The sequence below is a fragment of the Fusarium redolens genome (genome assembly GCF_020744475.1).
Source record: "Fusarium redolens strain MPI-CAGE-AT-0023 chromosome Unknown BKA55scaffold_36, whole genome shotgun sequence".
Taxonomy (NCBI): Eukaryota; Fungi; Ascomycota; class Sordariomycetes; order Hypocreales; family Nectriaceae; genus Fusarium; species Fusarium redolens.
The window spans coordinates 1,273-21,402 of record NW_025763699.1 but is presented as its reverse complement, the minus strand read 5'-3'; the positions used below and the strand labels follow the sequence as shown (position 1 = coordinate 21,402).

At 41.5% G+C, this 20,130-nt stretch overlaps 5 protein-coding genes across 5 annotated transcripts; 2 read left to right on the top strand and 3 right to left on the bottom strand.

Annotated features, from left to right (window-relative positions):
• Positions 1-1,109: 1,109 nt before the first annotated feature.
• BKA55DRAFT_530186 (uncharacterized protein) lies at positions 1,110-1,322 on the top strand (the record flags this gene model as incomplete). Its single annotated transcript, XM_046189131.1, has 1 exon — positions 1,110-1,322. A coding segment is annotated over one exon (213 nt), but the record flags the coding sequence as incomplete, so codon positions are not given.
• Positions 1,323-8,636: 7,314 nt separating this feature from the next.
• BKA55DRAFT_547082 (uncharacterized protein) lies at positions 8,637-11,141 on the bottom strand (the record flags this gene model as incomplete). Its single annotated transcript, XM_046190989.1, has 4 exons — positions 8,637-8,874; positions 8,929-9,005; positions 9,270-10,817; positions 10,926-11,141. The coding sequence occupies 4 exons, from the start codon at positions 11,139-11,141 to the stop codon at positions 8,637-8,639; spliced, it is 2,079 nt and encodes a 692-aa protein (XP_046041087.1).
• Positions 11,142-12,381: 1,240 nt separating this feature from the next.
• Positions 12,382-13,742, bottom strand: BKA55DRAFT_547081 (uncharacterized protein; the record flags this gene model as incomplete). The annotated part of the gene is made up of 2 exons (XM_046190988.1): positions 12,382-13,295; positions 13,355-13,742. 2 exons carry the CDS (start codon positions 13,740-13,742, stop codon positions 12,382-12,384), a joined length of 1,302 nt encoding a protein of 433 aa, XP_046041086.1.
• A 996-nt stretch (positions 13,743-14,738) lies between these two features.
• BKA55DRAFT_600220 (uncharacterized protein) lies at positions 14,739-18,959 on the top strand (the record flags this gene model as incomplete). Its single annotated transcript, XM_046196496.1, has 7 exons — positions 14,739-14,877; positions 14,932-15,062; positions 15,119-15,721; positions 15,791-17,758; positions 17,807-17,913; positions 18,133-18,364; positions 18,447-18,959. 7 exons carry the CDS (start codon positions 14,739-14,741, stop codon positions 18,957-18,959), a joined length of 3,693 nt encoding a protein of 1,230 aa, XP_046041085.1.
• Positions 18,960-18,963: 4 nt separating this feature from the next.
• BKA55DRAFT_586614 (uncharacterized protein) lies at positions 18,964-19,857 on the bottom strand. Its single transcript, XM_046194586.1, has one exon. It carries the CDS (start codon positions 19,758-19,760, stop codon positions 19,047-19,049), a length of 714 nt encoding a protein of 237 aa, XP_046041084.1. The 5' UTR covers positions 19,761-19,857; the 3' UTR covers positions 18,964-19,046.
• Between the last annotated feature and the right edge of the window lie 273 nt (positions 19,858-20,130).

Below are 20,130 nucleotides of genomic sequence, written 5' to 3'. Positions count from 1 at the left end.
ATAATATATTATTAGTTTATTTTTATTTAGTCCTTTATAAAATGTATTAGGTAATAATAAAAATAAAGAAAAGGATTATTTATTTTTCTTTATTCTTTCTTAAATATTAGCCTATTTTCTTTATACTAATATTAATTAATATTATTTTCTCTTTAAGTATATAAAATTACAGACTGGCTTAAAATATTTACTTCTTAAGATTATTATTATAGTAGTAGTGCTTTATAGACTTTAGTTTAGTTATAATTACTCCCTTAGTATAAAAGAATTAGTATTTTAAGGAGATAAATAGATATTAATATAGTATATTAGGGTTAAGGGCAAAGAGGTATAAATTACTAAGGTAAAGTAAGAAAGGCTAAATCTAAATAAGATATAGTATTTAGTAGTTTACTTTTAATATTAGTAATTAACTTACTATAAGTAATAACCTTTTATATTAGGGTTATAAGTATTAATAGAGAGTCCTTAAGGATATTTAAGATATTTATATTTATATATAGTAAGCCTAGAGTTAGTTAGGGCGATATTAAGTATAAGATAATATAGTAATAAAGACATTATAGCTTAAATACCTATACTTTATAGTTATTAAACTCTTTTAGCAGGATATCTAATATATAGCCTTAAAGAGTATTAGCTAGAAAATAGGCTTTAATATAATAAATAAAGTATTAATAAAATATCTAAAGTCTAGCTTATTAAGCTTCTGCTATAATAGGCTATTAAACCTATTTTATAATTACTAATATTTTTTTTATTTTTTTTTAAGTTTACAAGTTAGCCTCGAAAGGTATATCTAAGCATCTCCAGAGTCTAATATAATTTAAACATTTATTGCCCCTATAGCCGGCAAAGCTTTATTAAGTCAAATCATCATAGTTAGCTGCCTCAATTGCAGCCTAAACCTAGCTGCACATATGCCAGCTAAAAAGCCTTACCTGCTCATCAGCTGGCCCCAACCTTCTTCCTACAACCCACCTAAAAGGATACCACGCTTCAATCATCCATCACGCAGTAAGTCATCCGACCCAACCCGACTTTCCATACCTTCTGGCCGCAACCGCTAACAGCATCACAGCTGCCCCGTCACGATGCCTGCTATCTGAAGAAGCCTGCAGGCACCTAGGCCCGACAAGCCTTATCTGACTAAAGGCCATAATATAATCCCTAAGATTAAAGAAGCTCTTAGGCAAAATAAGGGCAAGGGCGATATGCTGTATATAATGGCTATAGATATTAGAGAGGCCTGGTTTAATAAGGATAATACTAGCTGCATTAGGATAGCAATCTTTAGTTATAAGATCCTCCTGCTTATATAGTCTATCTATAAGAACCCTTTAATTAATAAAGACTTTCTTAAATGCAAGAAGCAGAAGCTTAAGGATCTAGAAAGGAAGCTATATAGAGGGGTATAGCTAAGCAGGAGGGAGAGGGGGTTCCTTAAGGCCCTTAATGGCGGCTTGCATAACAAGTAGCTTAAGGATATCTAATAGCAGGCCAAGGAGGTACTAGAGAAGACCGAGAACCTGTAAGGATAGAAGCAGGGTAATTGCGGGGTTTGGAGGAAAAATGTATTAAGTTTTATATAAGTTTAATTGCCTAAAGTTAAAGACCTAAAGTCGTGAATTTGGCATTAGCAGCGAAAAGAGGATTAAATAAGTTACAAGATAAATCACGTAACTAAATAAGCAAATTAGCTATAATATCAGTGCACTATTAATATAAACAGAGGATAATTACTAATATAATATAAGCTATATAAGACTATACCTTATTATTAGTAATAAAATATAATTAATAAGTATAAAAGATTTCTTTAATAACTTATTTTTATTAAGCTTTATTAATATAGCTATAAAGTATTAAAGAGGGTAGGCTTTACTACCTTATTAAAATATAACTTATTAAAGTATTAAGCTTATAGAGATAGTGCTTAGGGTAGCGGCTGTAATATAGTAGTATATATAGCTTAGGTAAATTATATTATTAATATATTAGATTTTGCCCTAGCTATTAGATATAAAGCTTTTAATAATAGTAAAAGAAAGTAGGGCTATTAATGTTACGATTTGTGCCCATAATAGCGCTATAAGGCTTCTATAAGGCAGCTATAACACACCCATAATTGCTTGCATAGCGATTATGGCCCGATCTTTTGCCCTGTGGCTTAACGGCTTATGCAACCGTTACACGATAATCGCTGTTAAGCAGGTGGCCCGAAGGTCAAGGGTTTGATTCCCCCTTGCAGCCTTTGGTATAGCTGCTCACAAGGGTGCCTACGAAACGCAGTGGGGCAACTGCGGGGTACGCCTTGGGAGGTTGGCAGCTGCGCACCGCACAGGGCTTGGTTCCCCCTGTGGCGGCCGGCTTTAGCAGGCTTCGAGGATAAAAGCCCCTAAAGAGGGAGCATCGTGTTACGATTCGTGCCCGTAATAGCGCTATAAGGCTTCTATAAGGCAGCTATAGCACACCCATAATTGCTTGCATAGCGATTATGGCCCGATCTTTTGCCCTGTGGCTTAACGGCTTGTGCAACCGTTATAATTAATCTTAAATGCCAGCTTACTTAAGCCTTAGTTATTTATATTACTTTATCTTCTAAGTCTATAAGGCATGTTAAGCCTGCTATATTAATGTAAAAGGTTAATAATGCAGACTATTAGGTTTCTACTTAAGATAATTTATTATAATTACTATTAGAAGTATATAAGTATTAGTTTAAAGATAAAGGCTAGGTAAGTAATATAAATAATATAAAACTATATTATTACTAGTTTACTAAAGACTTAATTAGTAATATATATAATTATATTAAAATTAATATACTTTAACTTAGCTATATTATTAAGGTATATAATAAAGGTTATATCTTTCTTATAATAAAAAATAGCTATTTGCCTTAATTATAAATAGTTATATATATTTAAAATAAAACCCTAGATAAGCTTAATTAAGTTTTTAGCAAGCTATTAGAGGTTAGTAATATTTATCCTAGCTCTTTAAAGGGGAGTATTATACCTAAAATTAGATAGTCTTATATATTATTTTTATATTCTATAATATAATAAGCTAAGTAAGAAGCTTCTAGAGGTCTAGTAATATAGTTATAAGGATTCTATTATTTATAGCTACTAGCTAGAAAATATCTATAAATAGTAAAGGAGTAAGAAAGACTCTAGAGATATTTCTAATAATATAACTATATATAAGTTAATAAGGTTATTATTAATACAGATTTAATCTATTTAGATAATATAGGTTTAAGTATGTAAATAGAGGAGATAGACTAGTTATAAAGATTATAAAAATATTTAAGAAAGGCAGTTAAGGACTAGATAATAATAAGGCTAAAGTAATATAGTAATTAGTAAATATTAATTAAAGCAGATAAAGGGCTTTTTTATAATAAATAATATAATAAGTACTTTTTATTTTTATAGTAAAGATAATACTAGTTTAAGCTATATTCTTAAATTAGATAGGGATAAGTAATATAAATATATATAAAGCATATATAATAAGATAAGAACTATAGATATAGTATAATGTATTTTCTTATATAATTATAAGGCTACTAATATAATATATATATATATATAAAGTTATAATTATAGCTATTAATAAATAGAAAAAAAGCAAGTTATTAAGTCTTAAAATCTAAATAAGGTTTATTATTTAGGTAAAATAAGTAGCTAAAACTTAATAGAAAATTATATAACTTTAGCCTATACTATATATAGACTGATTTTTTAAGACTAATATTATACTTAACTTAGAAATTCTATAATATATACTAATTAAAGAAAAGAACTCTATATAATACTAAATACTAAATAGCCTTAGTTAAAAGGATGCTTTATAGCAGTTATAATATAAAATATATAGTAACTTGGAATAGGTATATAGTTTAAGGTAGTTAGCTAGTATTAAAAAATAAGGCAGTATAGACCTTTATAATAAGACTTAAAAAAAACTATATTATAACTCTAGCATTATTATCACTACTCTAATATATATTCTTTTAATATAAGATATATTAATATTTATATAAGTATACTAAATAATACAAGCCAAAAACATACTTCAGTATATTTCCCTATAATACTATATATTGCTAATAGAAGGGTATCCTTTCTACACGTAATTCTATCCTAAAATCACGCAAACTATCTAATCTAGAGGAACAGATTATAGTTCAGTTTATTCTCAATCTAGATTTGCGAGGATTCCCCCTATAACTGCATTATATTAAGGAAATAGCTAACTAATTACTCGCCAACCGCAAGATGCCGCCTATTAGCAAGCGCTAGGCCTCTAACTTTATTAAGCAACATAAAGACCTTAAGATATATTTATTCTATAAATATAACTACTAGAAAGCTAAATATAAAGATCTAATTATTATTTATAACTAATTTAAGCTTATAGTAAATATAATTATTAAGTATAATATCTAACCTAATAAAATTTATAACTTTAATAAGACTAGCTTTATAATAGGCATTTTTATAAGCAGAATAGTTATTATAGGTATTAAAAGGCATAAAAGACTAAAATCAGTATAGCCTAGAAACCAGGAATAGATTACAGTTATTTAGGCAATTAATGCCAAGGGCCAAGCAATCCCGCCGTTTATTATAGGCGCAGGCCAATATCACCTCGCCAACTAATACCGAGAAAGCAGCCTCCTAGGCAATTAGGCTATTGCGATAAGCCCTAATAGCTAGATAGATAACAAGATAGGACTTAAGTAGCTAAAGCACTTTAACTAGTATATTACTAAGTAATTAAAGAATTACTATTATCTCCTAATCCTTAATAGATATAAAAGTTATTACTTAGTTAACTTTAAGAGATATTATAAGGTAAATAAAATTATTATACTTTATATATTGCCTTATTTATCTTATTTACTATAGCCTCTTAATATTAGGTACTTTAGCCTGCTTAAGAAGGCTTATAGGCAAGAAATAAAGTATTTAATTAGATACTCTATAACCTATATTTCTAAAACCGAGTTCTTCCTGGCTTTTTATACTACCTACTAGGCCATAATAATAGAGAAAAATATTAAAGTAGCCTTTAGAGGAGCCAGACTTACTCCTCTTAACCCTAAAAGTGTAATCTTAAAGCTCAATATGCAGCTACAGACTCCAACGCCTATAAAGGAGGTAGTTAGCCCCTTAACCCCTTAGGTCTTAAAGACCTTAAAGACTATCCTTAAGGCTAACTCTTAGCTTAAATATCTTAAAAGGAGAATTAAAAGGCATAAAAGTAGCTCTCTAGAGTTAATTCTAGAAGCATTAAGGTCTTCTTCTAAGGGAACAAAGATAGTTATATATAAGGTTGCCTTATTAGAGGCCAGGGCCTAAGATCTTAAACAGGCAAATAAGATACTAAGCCAACAGCATAAGGCAAAAAGAACCCGGTTATAGAAAGGAGGTGTAATGATAGTAGAGGAAGGAAGGCAAGTAATTAACCAAACGGATGCTAATGCGCAGGCGGTAGCTAGACTATCGAGAAGTAGTGGTCAAGGAGGGCCTACACGAAGGAAGGAAAGGCGCTATAGAGCATGCGGCAAGACAGGATATAATGCAAGGACCTGTTAGATAGTTATGGCTATATCTCTAGAAGGATATAGTAATTAATTTTACTTAATTAATAGTCTGTTATGTTTTTATGGCTATTTCTATTTGAGATGTTGGGATGTTGTGTTGCACTCGCTTATTATGTACGTTAAATGGAGAACACTTCCCTTCCATCATTTCCCCTCTACAAGTAACAACATCAATATAAACCGCGCCCGCATTTCCATTTCTTTACATTATATTAGGCACTAGCAACACCTCGATAATATGGCCAGGCCTTACGAAATGATTAACATGCTATGGCAGCCTCCTAGCATACGTCAGGGGAGGATTCATTGCAAAGAGAAGCTTAATAGAACCCTTCCTAAAAACTTAAAGTACTATGGTTACTGGGGTTATATTATCTACTGCATGCACTATAGTCTTAAGTCTAATAAGCAATAGGATTTGCTACTTAATGCTTTAAAATGGCAAACTATGCTTGCAGTTAGTTACTATTAAGATATGCCCTTTAAAGATAAGCTAATGCATTAATAGGCTGGTTTCTTACTAAAAGCCTAGTATTATTAAAGCTAAAAGGAGTATTTAGATAATATTAAATAAATTAAAGATTTGTTTTATCTTGAAATTCGTGAGGATTTATTACTTAGTGGCCTTGGAGTTTATGAGATCTGTAAAATGTGCCTTTATAATAGACCTAAGGAATAAGAAGCTATGGCAGGGCGTTGGTTTAATTTTATTCTTCTTGCTAATAGAATAGTATTTAAAGCTATAGAAAAAGGCAAGTTTATTATTAAGGCAGTCTTATATAATTAGGAGGATGGCTGGAATAATTAGGGCTAGGTAAGAATACTAACGGGATATCTGCTTGCCCTTTAGCACTTGTTTATAGGAAGGGATGATAATTACTATACGGTGCTATCTTTTGATGGTCTAGAAGAGGACCTAGAGGAGTATATATGGCCTGGTAGCTAGGACATGGAGCCTATAAGCAAATGCTCTAAGATACAAAAATGCATTTACTACAGTAATAACAGTAGCCAGGAAACTCTCTATAAATTAGAAGGCACTTAATAAAGCTAATTTCTATAGAAGTAACGAATTATACTTACCTAAAATACATAAATAATTACCAAATATCTCGTTTGCAAGACAAGCTAACCAGAGACGTGGCCACTAGAAGTATTGCCATAATCATTTCCTTTATAATTCGACTAAACAAGGGATCGTATATATATAACACAAGAGCTATAAAGCGGCATTTCATCAATTAATAGTCAAACTGTAACTAAGATATTTCAGTTGTTGTCTGAAGTTCAGAGTAAATGTCTAAGGCAGGGACCAGTCTCCAGTCCAGATGTCGGTCTCTAAATCGCTCTCTGGCCCATCACACTTCATCCAGTAATACTTATTAGTAGATTGTAAGTCGGCAAGCAGAAGTGCTTCCCAAAGTTCAAGCAAACGGCCTGTTTCTAGCCATACCTAACCCCAGCCACCATTATCGATATAATCCCAGTTATAGCTGACTGCCTTAACCACAAATTCGTTTCATGCGATGCTATCCAGTACCGCTTTATCAGCGACCAGTGCGAAACAGAACTTAGCCCCTGCTATCTTCTCTTTTGCCTTATAATATTATTTCTAGCAAACCTCTCATATGCCATTAATATCGAGACCCTTAAGATAAGAAGGATCCTGATGCGGAAATAGATGAAACAAGCTCTTAAATATGTCCAGTAAGGCTAAATAATTGTCCTTCTTTTTGTAATACCCGTGCCGCCAAATGTCCCTCTTCCAGAGCTCTTCAGCCTCGTCACTCTCGTAATACCCGATGGAGAGTAGGGTTTGCTGCCTCAATGCTTGGAGAAGGACATTCTAGCTATGATCTGATTCGGGACCATAATATGTGCGATATATCGCAAACCCCTAGTTTTTGTAGTATTCGAAATCCTCGGGCTTAAATCGGTTGAGTCTTAGCATCTCAGGATGGCGTTCAGCTTTTCGGGGAGGATTCTATAAGAGATCCAGGATTTCTAATAGTTCTGCCATTTTCAGGCTCTGCTGGTACGACGGCGATGCTCTTTCAAGATTAAAGAGGAAGAGAGGTTAACACGTTGCAAAAAAACAGAGGGAGAAGTAGCTCCTTTTCTTTAGGCAGCAAACACAAAGAGACCCACATGAGGTGTTGGCCAACAGTATTGGCATTACTAATGCTCTGCCGACGTAGAGGGACCAGATGGCGCAAAATTCGGGAGTTTAATTGCCATAAAGTTGGGATTAATGCTGTAATTATAGCCCAGTGCTCAAGCACTTTATATATATATAGAGATATAAATGCAGTTATAATCTTGACTTAACTGTCTACTAGTAATTAAGCCGGAACTGAGAATATCTAGACCTAATTTGTAGACATGCAGTTTGAGCTTTGGAATAGCTGCCAGTTAGATAAATAGAGGCATTACCTGGCTAAGTATACCTTTCTAACTCCTCTCTAAACCAGTAATACTTAATCTCCACATAAATATTAAAGCTAATAAAGTTATATAGTAAAAGTAACTCCTAAAGGCTTAGCATATTGCCGGTTGGAATTCTTATTTAACCCCGCCTGGCTTAATCCTTATCCTAATTATAACCAATAACTTTAATTATAAACACTCTATAGGCAATATCTTTTAAGATAGCCTTATTAATAATAAAGATAAAGCAAGATTTTACCCCTTTAATATTCTTCCTAGCCTCTAGAAGCTCCTTATAATACAGTTCTTAAATTTTAATAGTATTAAGACTATTAAGTAATAATAAGTCTTCTCTTACTATAAGACAAAATAGCTTCTTTAATTAGTTTATGTTATCTATATACTTGCTTTTATATACATATAAACCCTACTTCTATTTCTAGTCCTCTTAATATATTATTTTAGCCTTATAGTAGCCAAGTATAAGGTAAGTTTATTAAGTTATTATATCAATAAGTGTCCCTTAATGCTTACCTAAGTTAGGACTATAATATATCTAGTAAACTATAAACCCCTAGTTATAATAATACTAGGCATTTGCTGGATCTCTCTTATTAAGTAGACGCCTCTTGGCTCCTGGTTCTTTTCGTAGGGGCCGCCATAGGAAATCAATTATCTCTGAGATCGACGGCATCTCTGTACTGCTAGTGCTTGGTGTAGATGTTGTCTGTGGGATTGGAGGATATTGGAGAATGTTATCGGTTTTGAAAGGACTGAGATAGATGTAATGCTCTAATAAGAGGTGCATTTGGTAAAACTCGCTTAAGCTATTACTATGTTTACAACAATAATTCACCAACGTCATGTGCTTGATGGCTTACGGTAGGCGTCGAGGAGGACGCCATACAAGCTCAATCATATCCGCGACCGTTGGCATTGTAGTCGGGCTGGCAGAATTCTAGTTATTGGTATCTGGAAACTTGTGAGAGATAGACGATCAAATGGTGTCAAGTACTGAATAGCGGCATTAACAAATAAGGGAGACGTGGCTCTTTTAGGACCAATTCTGCCGAATCACGTATCATGGTATCTACGCAAAGAAATTATGTAGAAGAGAGTTCACATTGTAATTCATGTTACATCTATTCAAGAACGTGTCGTGGGTATACATTCCTCTCTTCTGAGTGTAGCTATACTAATTGGATCATACACCAACACAAACCCAATACTTGGCCCAGAGGGCTGTGCATTTAGATCCGATTGCCGGATTCCACATCACCAGCTGCGCAAGAGAAATACTGTAGTACTTCTGAATAGACGCACAGGTTGTTGTTGACTGGACCTGGTGAAACTTCTTGCAGTTGCTAACCAATCCAGCCTGGATCGGCGAAGGCGTCTCGACCCCATTACCCGGCTTGGTCGGTGTTCCACCAATGACCCCAACGCAGACGTTGTAGTCAGCCCATAGTCCCTTACATTCCTTACCAACAGCAGGATTCCACTTGACGAAGTCCGCCAAAGAAATCTTATAATAGTTCTGAATGGAAGCACAAGTTGTAGTCTTCTTTACCGTGTGAAACTTGTTGCAGTTGCTGACCATGCCAGCCTGCACAGGAGGAGGCGTCTTGATTCCATTGGAAGAGCCCTTGGTTGTCGTGGCGGCCTTTGTAGTCGTCTTTGTAGGGGGCTTCCAGCCGACAGTTGCAACGCAGACCCAGTAGTTGACAAGAAGCGAAGTGCAGTCCTTACCAACAGCGGGATTCCACGAGAGGAAGGTTGAGAGCGGGAGGTTGTAGTAGTTCTCGATGGAGGTGCAGGTAGTGGTGGACTTGATCTGGTGGAACTTCTTACAGTTCTTGACCATGCCGTCTTGGATAGGTGAAGGTGTTGTAATGCCATTTGCAGGCTTGGTAGTAGTGGGTTTGGCTGTTGTTGTGGTGGTTGGTTTGTAGCCTTCAACGCTGACGCAGACCCAGTAGCCTTTCCAGAGAGAAGTGCAGTCTTTGCCAACAGCGGGATTCCACGAAAGGAACTGGGACAACGGTAGCTTATAGTATGACTCAATGGAAGAGCAAGTAGTGGTCGATGCAATCTGGTGGAACTTGTTGCAGTTCTTCACCAAACCCTCTTGAATAGGAGACGGAGTCTCAATGCCACCAGTCGCTGTCGGCTTCGGCATAGTGGCCGAAGGCTTAGCAGTAGGGGTACCAGGAACGCCAACACAGTAGTAGTAACTTGCCCAGATGCCACTGCAGTCCTTGCCAACTGCAGGATTCCACTTGTAGAAAGTATCAAAGTCAAAGGTACCGAACTTCGACACGATCTTAGCGCAAGTGTCGCCCTTGACAGCCATGTGAAATGATAAACAGCTTTCGATGAGTCCCTCTTGTGTCTGAGTCGGCTTAGGCACGCCTGTGGGCTTGGTTGTAGTTACAATAGTCTTTGTCGGAGGGCTTGTTGGTGTTCCTGGAACGCCAACGCAATACCAGGTATTGGCCCAGATACCGCTACAGTCCTTGTCAACGGCTGGATTCCATTTGAAGAAGTCATCGAAGTCAAAGGTCTTGTACTGGGCGACGATCTTGTTACAAGTGTCACCCTTCTTGGCCATGTAGAAAGCTGTGCAGCTCTCGATCAGTCCGTCTTGGGTAGGACTGGGCTTGACATCCTTCGTGGGTTCGGGTTCAGCGTTCTTAGTCGTGGTGATCTTGGGGGGGTTATCTTCGGGCGGCGACCCAAAGTTCACCTCGACACAGTAGGCATGGCCGACCTGGATACCTGAACAGTCGTCCTTGACGGTCGGGTTCTAGGTGAAAACCACTACTATTAGAACTTCTAATTCTCCAAATACTGAACAGCTGAAGAATTCCATACTTACATATTCTGTGAATTGCTTGACAGTGATTCCCCAAGGCTCTACCCAAGCCTTGCAATCAGCGGTCTCGTCGGTCCATGTGTCGTAGTAGGTGCAGTCAGATGGGATACCCGTATCGGTAGGTCCGCCAGGCTTGACATCACGACGAATCCTATGGCCTCTATACCCAACAGCACCAACGACCAAAAGACCGTTGGCGATGATAGAGGAGAAGTGCATGATGAATCGTTCGCCCAATTGCTGCCCGTAACGTTTCAGACAAAGATTGAGGAGGAAGCTGAAGCCAGTGATTTAATTATTGCGGAACTATCCGTTAAATAATCTCAACAGTATTGGATGCCTGGACCGAGTTCCCAACCATCTTACGAGCTTTCGTTTTGTGTTCTATTTCCCTTGTACGTTTGCCAATTCTGGCAGTTTCTCCGTTCCTTGGATGTACTCTGATGGCCTCAGCAATTGGGCTCGGGATCCAAGTTCACGGTAGGTTGCTGCGCTCGGATCTCACCCGGTCATCCGACGAGTGACTGGGTAGCTTGCTGCGCGTTTGCTTTTTCACCGGAAAGTGGGTTAGCAGTAATTACCATGGCATGTCACACCGCACTGGGTATTGCCCCAGATAGAGGGACAGCACGGATGACAACCGTGGACAGTCATGCTGTTGATTGCACTAGAGTGTTGGTTGACAACTCTTGGCAAGTAACGTTTCTTCCTCACCATGTCAATGCGATAACATGCAGGGTCAGTAAAATCGGTCCGAGTTTAAGCTGTTGGTTATCATCTCTCGTGTTCTTACCCCATTGAACACCTTTCATCCAACTCCACAACTCTAAATACCCTAATGCAGGTTGAATTACCTAAAAAGCAGCAACCAACAGTGTTTTTGATATCTACACTCAGACCTGACTGTGGGCTCGGCCATTGCCGGACTTCGCGGGGACTTTCACAAGCCGGAGTTATTATAACGATTTTTTTTTAGAGTTTGAAGACCGGCAAAATGAAAAAGACTAGGGTTGAGACTCCACTGGATGTTTGTTCACGATTGCGCTAATTAGTTGGCACGTAAATCAGGCAGTCGTGCTCGCGCCTCGGCATGAATTTGCTCCGTGAACCCAACTCTAGTAGTGATGATCCACTGGAAAGACATTTCGTCAAAGCTCACGAGGCTCGTGAAAGTTGCTCATTAATCGTGCGACTAAAGCAGAAAGAGACGGTGCGTAAAGGATGCTTCAGTATGAGTAAGTATTCCGGGGCGGAGATAACTCCACTCTTATGATTGACAAATCGAGAACTCTGTAGTTAACAACTTCAATGACTGTAGCAAGACAGAGGAAATACCAATACATGTAATTTCTCCTCAATATAGTTATTCTAAAACGAGTCTTTTAAGATAATAACAGATGAAGACAATGAGGAGTATGGTAAAGCTAATATTGGTTTCAACTACTACATTCGTTTCCGCCTACAGCTCTTGAGCAGGTCCAGTTGAGTCATACGTAGTATTCCAACCATCAATAGGTGCAACACACAAAGCCTCTCCCGGAACCAGGCTCTTGGTGCACTCGTCATTGTTTCGGGACAGAGTTGGGTTAACCTCATACATGACGTCCTCCTTGCAGATCTCATGTGCCTTGCAGATATCAGCGCATGATTCTCCTTCCTTGATGACATGCCACAGTCCACACTTTAGTGTCGTCCCATCAGCTACCTCGGCCTTCTCAGGCGGTTCCATACGCACCACTTGAGGGCCGTTGGCACTGCTGAATGGGAGCGGGGTCTTGGCTACAGCATCGGATGAAGCAGATCGGGAACCAGCACCGAAGGGTCCAATGCAGATTGGCTTGCCATAGAAGTCGGTCGCTTTCTGTAGGTTGGTGCAGTCGACATTAATCCATGAGTTATAGTATTCAACAGTGTCCTCTATAACTTTCAATGACCGCTCGATAGACCAGCAGGTATCTCCAGGTTTGACCACGTAAATGGGACACGTTGTAGGTAGGCAAAGCTTGATGCCTGCGGGAATGTCGCGACAGTCACCGATGAGCTCCTGGTTGCCCATGTACAAGTATACACCTGCAACGCCTGGGTTCGCTCTCGCAATTGAATCGCAGGTATCTCCCTCTTTGGTGGTGTAGTACTTGTTGGTGAGGCAGTATTCTTCGGGTTTCTCGACCTTAGGCGGCGGTGGCATCTCGGTTGGGCCGGAGCCGCCGCAAGTCTTGTATACCTTCTCGAGTTGCGACTGGTAGAAGTGGTCGTAAATGGAGTACGATGATGATTGCATGATCGCGAGGCGGCGGCGGTAGCAAATATGACAGAGCTCGTCACGGGGCATCTCTTCACCATCTTTCAGCTCGGTGAACTCGCTGATGATATCTGACAATAAACCGTTAGCTACAAAGCCTCCAATGGTCGGAGACGAAACTGCAACTCACCATTGCAATAGTTCTTGGTTTTGGGATCTTTGACACATGTCTCGTTCCAGCCAGACCAGATGTAGCCACCATAGCGTTGAGGGACACCGCCCCCATAGTCTTCATCAGCGCATGCATCTACAACGGTATTGAACCAGCTTCGAAGCGACGCAGAGCAAGTGCCAGTGCAAATCTGATCTGTCAGAGTTACGTTGTGAAGCGATCCGCGATAACGCGGCTGCATGAAGGAGTGTATATGCTCGTGGCAGGCAATATCTGCAGACATAGCCTTGACGCAAGCATCGCCAACGTTGCGATCCTCGAGATCAGATGCGTTGTAAATCTTGAAGGCGGCGACTGCGCGCAAGCATAAGCCCAGAGAGAGGGCAAGACGCTGAAAGCCAACCATGGTTGCTTGGAAAGGTCCTTTGGCAACTTTCGTTGAACGAGGAGAGAAGCAAGTGAGTGAGTGATGTCAATTGATCAACAGAGCGGACTTGGAAGAAGGGTCAATCCATGACGAGCTCCACAGCGGGCCGAGGTCTCTAACCTAATTCATCCTTCAGACCTTGTCGCATCCGAAATTTGTCAGACGATGAACTAAGCTTATTTCTGGCATGTTTGTTGCCAACCATGCAGGGGAGAAAGTCAAAAGCAATTAATCGCTCATGTGGAAGAGCGATGGCGAGGGGACGGAGCTCATTCCGCGATGCAAAAGGCCAGCATGTTGGCAATACGAGGAACTTTGCAAAAAGCTGAACAGTAACCAACAGTGCCAAGACGGCTCAACAAAGCGATACTAGGGGATGAGCATATGATTTTTGCTGCTAGGTCCCCATTCTTGGCCTGGCATTCACGGTTGATACCACAATGTAACGCTGTGTTGGTAAAAAGTTCCGGCTGGTGGAGGCTAGCAAGGGTCATTGACTCATGATTTCCAGGGTCCGCCCATGGCCCCGTCGAGGGAGGGTAATTGTTACGGTTTGCCAGCTTGGTTGGGATTTGGGAATCCACTACTCGAAGTCAATTTTAAACAAGGGACAATTCGAAGCGCCTCCGATCTTCCCGGCTGAGGCAGATCACCGAACAAATCACCGGTCCGCTTCTTGTGGCCTTGAGAATAGTGAAGAACTTACTCAAATGAATGTGCTGTACGCCTTTGTCTCGCCAAGAGTTACATAAAACTTTTCCCCTTGTGATCTATGCTATCTTGAAACGTGCAGACCAATCCACTATCAATTGATATCATTGACTGTATACATCTTCATTCTATTACTACGGAAAAACTCGCTCACAATCTCACGTTGCTTTGGTCTGCTACCTCCTTGTACAGCACACTATCATTGTCACTTGAGACGATTTTGCCTTTATCTTCCAGGTATAAGTGCCAGTTGGGACGACAACTATGCGTTTTCGCGCCTGGCTTTTCGTCGTGCTGTTGTTATGTTTGTATGTAGCAGCAGATGACACGACCTGTAGCGCAACCAAAAAGTGCAAGCAAGGATGTTGCAACAAGTCTGGAAACTGCGGATTTGGCCCTGACTGTAAGGGATCCAATCACGCATTCTTTGTCATGTCCCTGTGCTGACGCGAAGCAGATTGCGGGAAATCAGTGTGTCGTTCCGACTGTGATAGAAAGTCGGACTGCAACCCAGGATTCGGCAAGCAATGGGCCAAGAGCGATAAGTGCCCCCTCAATGTCTGCTGCTCCAAGCATGGATACTGTGGTGTAAGTACAGAGCATCGCGTAATTTCGCAGACTGACAGGTAACTCGATAAAACTAGACAACAAAAGACTTCTGTGGAAGCAAGGCGGTTAAACGGCCGAGCTGCAAGAAAGGCGGCGACATGCAGCGTGTCGTGGGCTACTTTGAAGGCTGGGCTAAGAACCGGCCTTGTGAGGTCTTCTCGCCTGAGCAGATTCCCATCGGTCTATATACACACATCAACTTTGCCTTCGGTACCATCAACCCCAACACGTTTTTAATCGAAGCCAATGACCCCGAGGACGTGGACATGTATGAACGCCTGATGCTACTGAAGAAGAAAGATACGAATCTCAAGATCTACCTTGCCATTGGCGGGTGGACTTTCAACGATCCCGGTCCTACAGCGAGAGTTTTCTCCGATCTGTCGGCATCACCAGCGCGTCAAAGAACTTTCTTCAAATCAGTTGAGTCTTTTCTGGCAACATACAAGTTTGACGGACTTGATCTGGACTGGGAGTACCCGGTAGCTGAAGAGCGATCTGGTCGAGAGGTTGACTACAAGAACTTTCCTGTCTTCATGGCTTCATTGAAGAAGGTCATGGGGACAGGAGACAAAGGTTTGACTATCACTCTACCCGCGTCATACTGGTATCTACAGTATTTTGACATCAAGAAACTGGTAAGTGGATTTTGTGGACGAATGCACTACCTATATGGCTCCAGAAGCTAACCTGAGGTCTGTTGGTAGGAACCCACCGTCGATTTCTTCAACATCATGTCCTACGACCTTCACGGAGCATGGGACCAGAAGGCGAACTGGACTAAACCCTACCTCAACGCGCACACCAACCTTACGGAGATTGACCTGGCATTGGACCTTCTTTGGCGAAATGATATCAAGCCTGATAAGGTCGTGATGGGCCTTGGCTTTTATGGCCGCGCATTTACGGCCCAATCAGCGGCGTGTCGCAAGCCAGGCTGTTTGTTTAGCGACCCGGCCAACGCTGGCGAATGCAGCCAAGAGAAAGGTATCTTGCTGAACTCGGAGATCGACATTGAGGTCCGGAACCGCAATTTGAAGCCCGAGTTATACAAAGAAGAAGCTGTCAAGGTTGTCACTTGGGGAAAGGAATGGGTGTCATATGATGACGCCGATACACTCAAGATGAAGGTTGATCGTGCTGGAGAACTATGCCTTGGTGGCGTCATGGTATGGGCTATCAGTCACGATACCAAAGATGCCCGGTACAACAAGGCCTTGGCCAAAGTACTCGGCCGCGAAGTGACGAGCGGCTCCTTGGACGATGATGAGAAGGCGGCCGATTTTGTCAAGAAGCCCTACGAGCAGTGCCGGTGGACGAACTGCAAGGAACCATGTCCTAAAGGCTGGGTACATGTCGGCCGTAGTGACCCGGGGGCTCGGAAAAACGAGCTGATGTATGATGAGACAGCCTGCGGCGGTGATGGCATCCATTCATTTTGCTGTCCTCCCGATCAGGACATCCCAATATGTGGCTGGTGGGGGCATGGCAATGGAAAGTGTCAGAAGGAATCATCTTGCCCTAGCGGCATGGTCGAGATTGGTACAAACTCGATGAAGTGCGAGGATCCACCACGCGTACAGACGGCTTGCTGCAAGCCCAACACCGTGAGCATGAAGCTTTACGATACCTGTCGATGGGGCGCGTACCCAGAGTGCAACACTAGCCCCGAGTGTCCTGGCGACTACTACAACTGGCCCATGGCCTCATCTGGGTCAGGCTCCGGTGCATTGAAATGCAATGATCTCAAGAACGACCTCGGCACTCCCATCATCGGCGTACAGATGCGCAACTACTGCTGCAACACCAAGCCTGGTCTTCGTTTCATTGACTGTCAAGTCCGTCGTGACTATGGTCCAGCACCAGATGCAGACGATCTTGCTGGCTACTGTCGTAGCGGATGCCCCAGCGATCGCGTACGAGTGGCCCTTGATACAGCCTTTCACACCTGCACTTCCAAGCTAGGAGGAGGACAAGCTACTTGCTGCAAAACGGACTACTCCGAGGAGGTGCTTGTACCCAACGAGAAGATCGCGGTGTACAGGAAAGTTATGGACGATTGGGTCAAAGGCGGGACATGCCCCAACCCCGACAAAGTCTTGGGCAAGCGATCTACAACCGACTTGGTGGTCCGAGACGACCCGATTGAAGATATCACGATTTTCCTATTGCTCCGGAATCTCATAACACACACAGGCAGCGATGTCATGTTAGCCCAGCAAGTCCACATCTGGAACGACGGCGTTGATGCTATGGATGAAGAGTACCTCCAGTACACCTACATCAGCACCTATATCCGACAAAACTGGATATTAGATTGGCAAGGACCTTCAGAAATAGCTCTTGACATCCTTTGCCATCCACACTATTGGGCGAAAAGGATCAGAGCCTACCTGACGGGTGACAGCGAGACCAAGGCGAATCTCATGAACTGCAAGACTAGCTTTTGCGAAAAGGATGAAGATTGTCCACTTGATGATGGCGACCTAAGCGGCGACAACAGCCGTCGCCATGTTACCTTGTTTGGCCGTCATTCTCATCAGCTTTCCCATTCACACCATCACCAGTTCAAACGCCACTCGTTAGAGGAACGTGGTCCAGACGATAATAAGCTTAAGTTTAAGGTCCCAGGTGCGCCTGCAGGTGAAAATATATACGACATCGAGGTTCCTTATGTAAGTCTTCAACATCCTGACGGTTTCATCGAAAGCTGACGGAGACAGAACCCCACGTTAGCGGACATAAAAGATGACGATAACGAGCTACTCGAGAAGGTAGTGCTGATTAGATTGCGAGATGACTGCTGGATCCCTATTGTGACGGTGAGGAAGTTCATTAAAAAGATGCTTGAACTTTATAAGTTACAAAGTGCGCTACCCCCTCGGTTGTCAGTCCTTCCTTCTAACACACTCTAACATCGGTGGCTAGTGGAACATCTTGTTGATAAAAGTATTCTTCGAGCTTGGTATGAAAATTCAGTTATTGGAAAGTAAGAAACTCCCCATGCCTTGGTTTGTTAGCAAGGAAAGTGCCTAATTGAGGTTGGTAGACTCCCTTCGGGCGCTGCATCAAAATACGGTCCTATTCCCATTGTATTTTGGGAACGAATAAACGACATAAACTTCGCAGTAGAGCCCGGCGTGCCTAATCTTCCTGGAAGCGAAGATGGCTTGTTCCAGTTCGAACGACTCTTTGATCGCACCTTCGAGTGTTTAGGAAGCCAAAGGAATTACAAAGCCTTCATGATTGTCGACGCGGAAATCAATCAAGCCAAGAATTATGTAAGTTCAGTTATTTAACCTTTGCCTCCTTCCTGGCCTTCTGGGTATGCTCTTTCTATTAGTTCACCGGCTAATAACTCAGGTCATGCGCTTTAACCGATTTCCTGCTGAGAATAGCTTGCAAAAATACGTGGAAAGGGACGGGGAGAAATCCAAGGAAACGATCAAAGCGGAGCAAGAGAAAGTGGTCAAACGGATCCGGGCGACGTTGAGCGTGTTCTGGTACCTGGCAACGCCCACAGCCAAGGAGAAGCTCAACAAAGTTGTCAAGGACATCCATACGCAATTGAAATTTGCGGAGGGGGTCTACAACAAGAGGTTCCCGAACGAGAAGGTACGGCTCGCTGATTACTTCATCGAGTGGCTGAAGGATCACTACGAAAAGGTTGTGGCTTCGATGAGGACGAATGTGGAGTCCCAAATCGCACAGACTCGGAGGCTGCTGCGTGGGTTTGACGATGAGCTGGCTAAAGATATGCGCGTTAACATGGACAACTTTGAGAAGAACTTGAGGGGCGGCAGGAACCTTAGGATTGATACCAGCGGCTTCCCTAAAATTGGAGATGGGGACACGGAGATGGGAGGTACCTCCTAGTTTAGGGTATGATCTTAGTTGTATACTACAATCTAGGTAGATAGATACTGTTGAATACAACCGTAGCCTCTGAACTTCCTTGTCGCATTAATCCGAACGATTGGGGGATTGGCCACTGTAGTGCTTCCCAAATCGGCGAATCTCAGAATAAGACCCTGTATTATTGACAGCCATATCCCCAGGCCAGACATAATCACCAAGATCCTCTTCAGGTCCATCGAAGTCGATCGCAAACTCAGTTCGCATCGAGTTCAGCATCAGTAGTTGCCATAGATCCAACAGATACCCTGTTGGGATCCTCATCCATCCCCAGCCCGGATGCCCTCGTACCCAGTTCAGGGACACCGCTTTCACGACAAACTCGCGCTCAGAAACATCTTTCAATACTGATTCGTCGGCAAGTAATATATAGCCATGCGTGCTATCTGACATGACTCGATTCTTATCCGTGTTTTCGTGCTGGCAGAATTTGCGAATACCCTCGGCATCGAGCCCATCTAGTAGAGACTTATCGGCACGGGCATTGAGATAGAACAAGTTCTTGAGTATATCGACGTGGCGTTGATCTGCATCCTCTCGACCGTCGTAATATCCGAATGCCAGTCTCGTCTGGTGTTTCAGAGCATATAGAAGCGCGTTCCAAGCCTCGTCGGAGCCTGGGCCGTAATATGTGCGATAGATGTTGAATCCCCATTCGTGGTAGTATTGAAGAATGTCGGGATCCTTGCTCTCTATCTGTTGCATTGCAGGCGGCCCGGGCGAACAATATTTAGAAATCAGCTCGACCATATCTTCAATCATCTTTGCGGCGGTTTGGTTGATCAAGATTCGGTAGTTTCAGGCGTGCCAGCAAAGGAAAGGAGAGATTATTCCAAGTTCAGCTGTTAATGTCGCAGTGGTAAAAGAGGGTAAGTTGGCCTTTCCGCAAGGACCAACAACTTATAGTCATTTGACAAATGATTCACGGAACAGTGTTTATCCGCTAGTTGCCCACTTCAGACCTGAGGCGCCAAACAGTCGGTCTCACAAGATGCAAAAGGAGGAATATCGCTACTAAGTTAGGAAATAGAAATATCATAAACCTCTGCTTTTCTCCAAGTCCAAATTCCGCAGTCTAAGTATCTAATACGGAGTCTAGTTTATTTAATGATCTAAATCTTATGCATCCTTG

Coding starts and splice junctions, on each gene's coding strand:
- BKA55DRAFT_586614 (XM_046194586.1), bottom strand. CDS start 19,760: ATGATTGAAGATATGGTCGAGCTGATTTCTAAATATTGTTCGCCCGGG.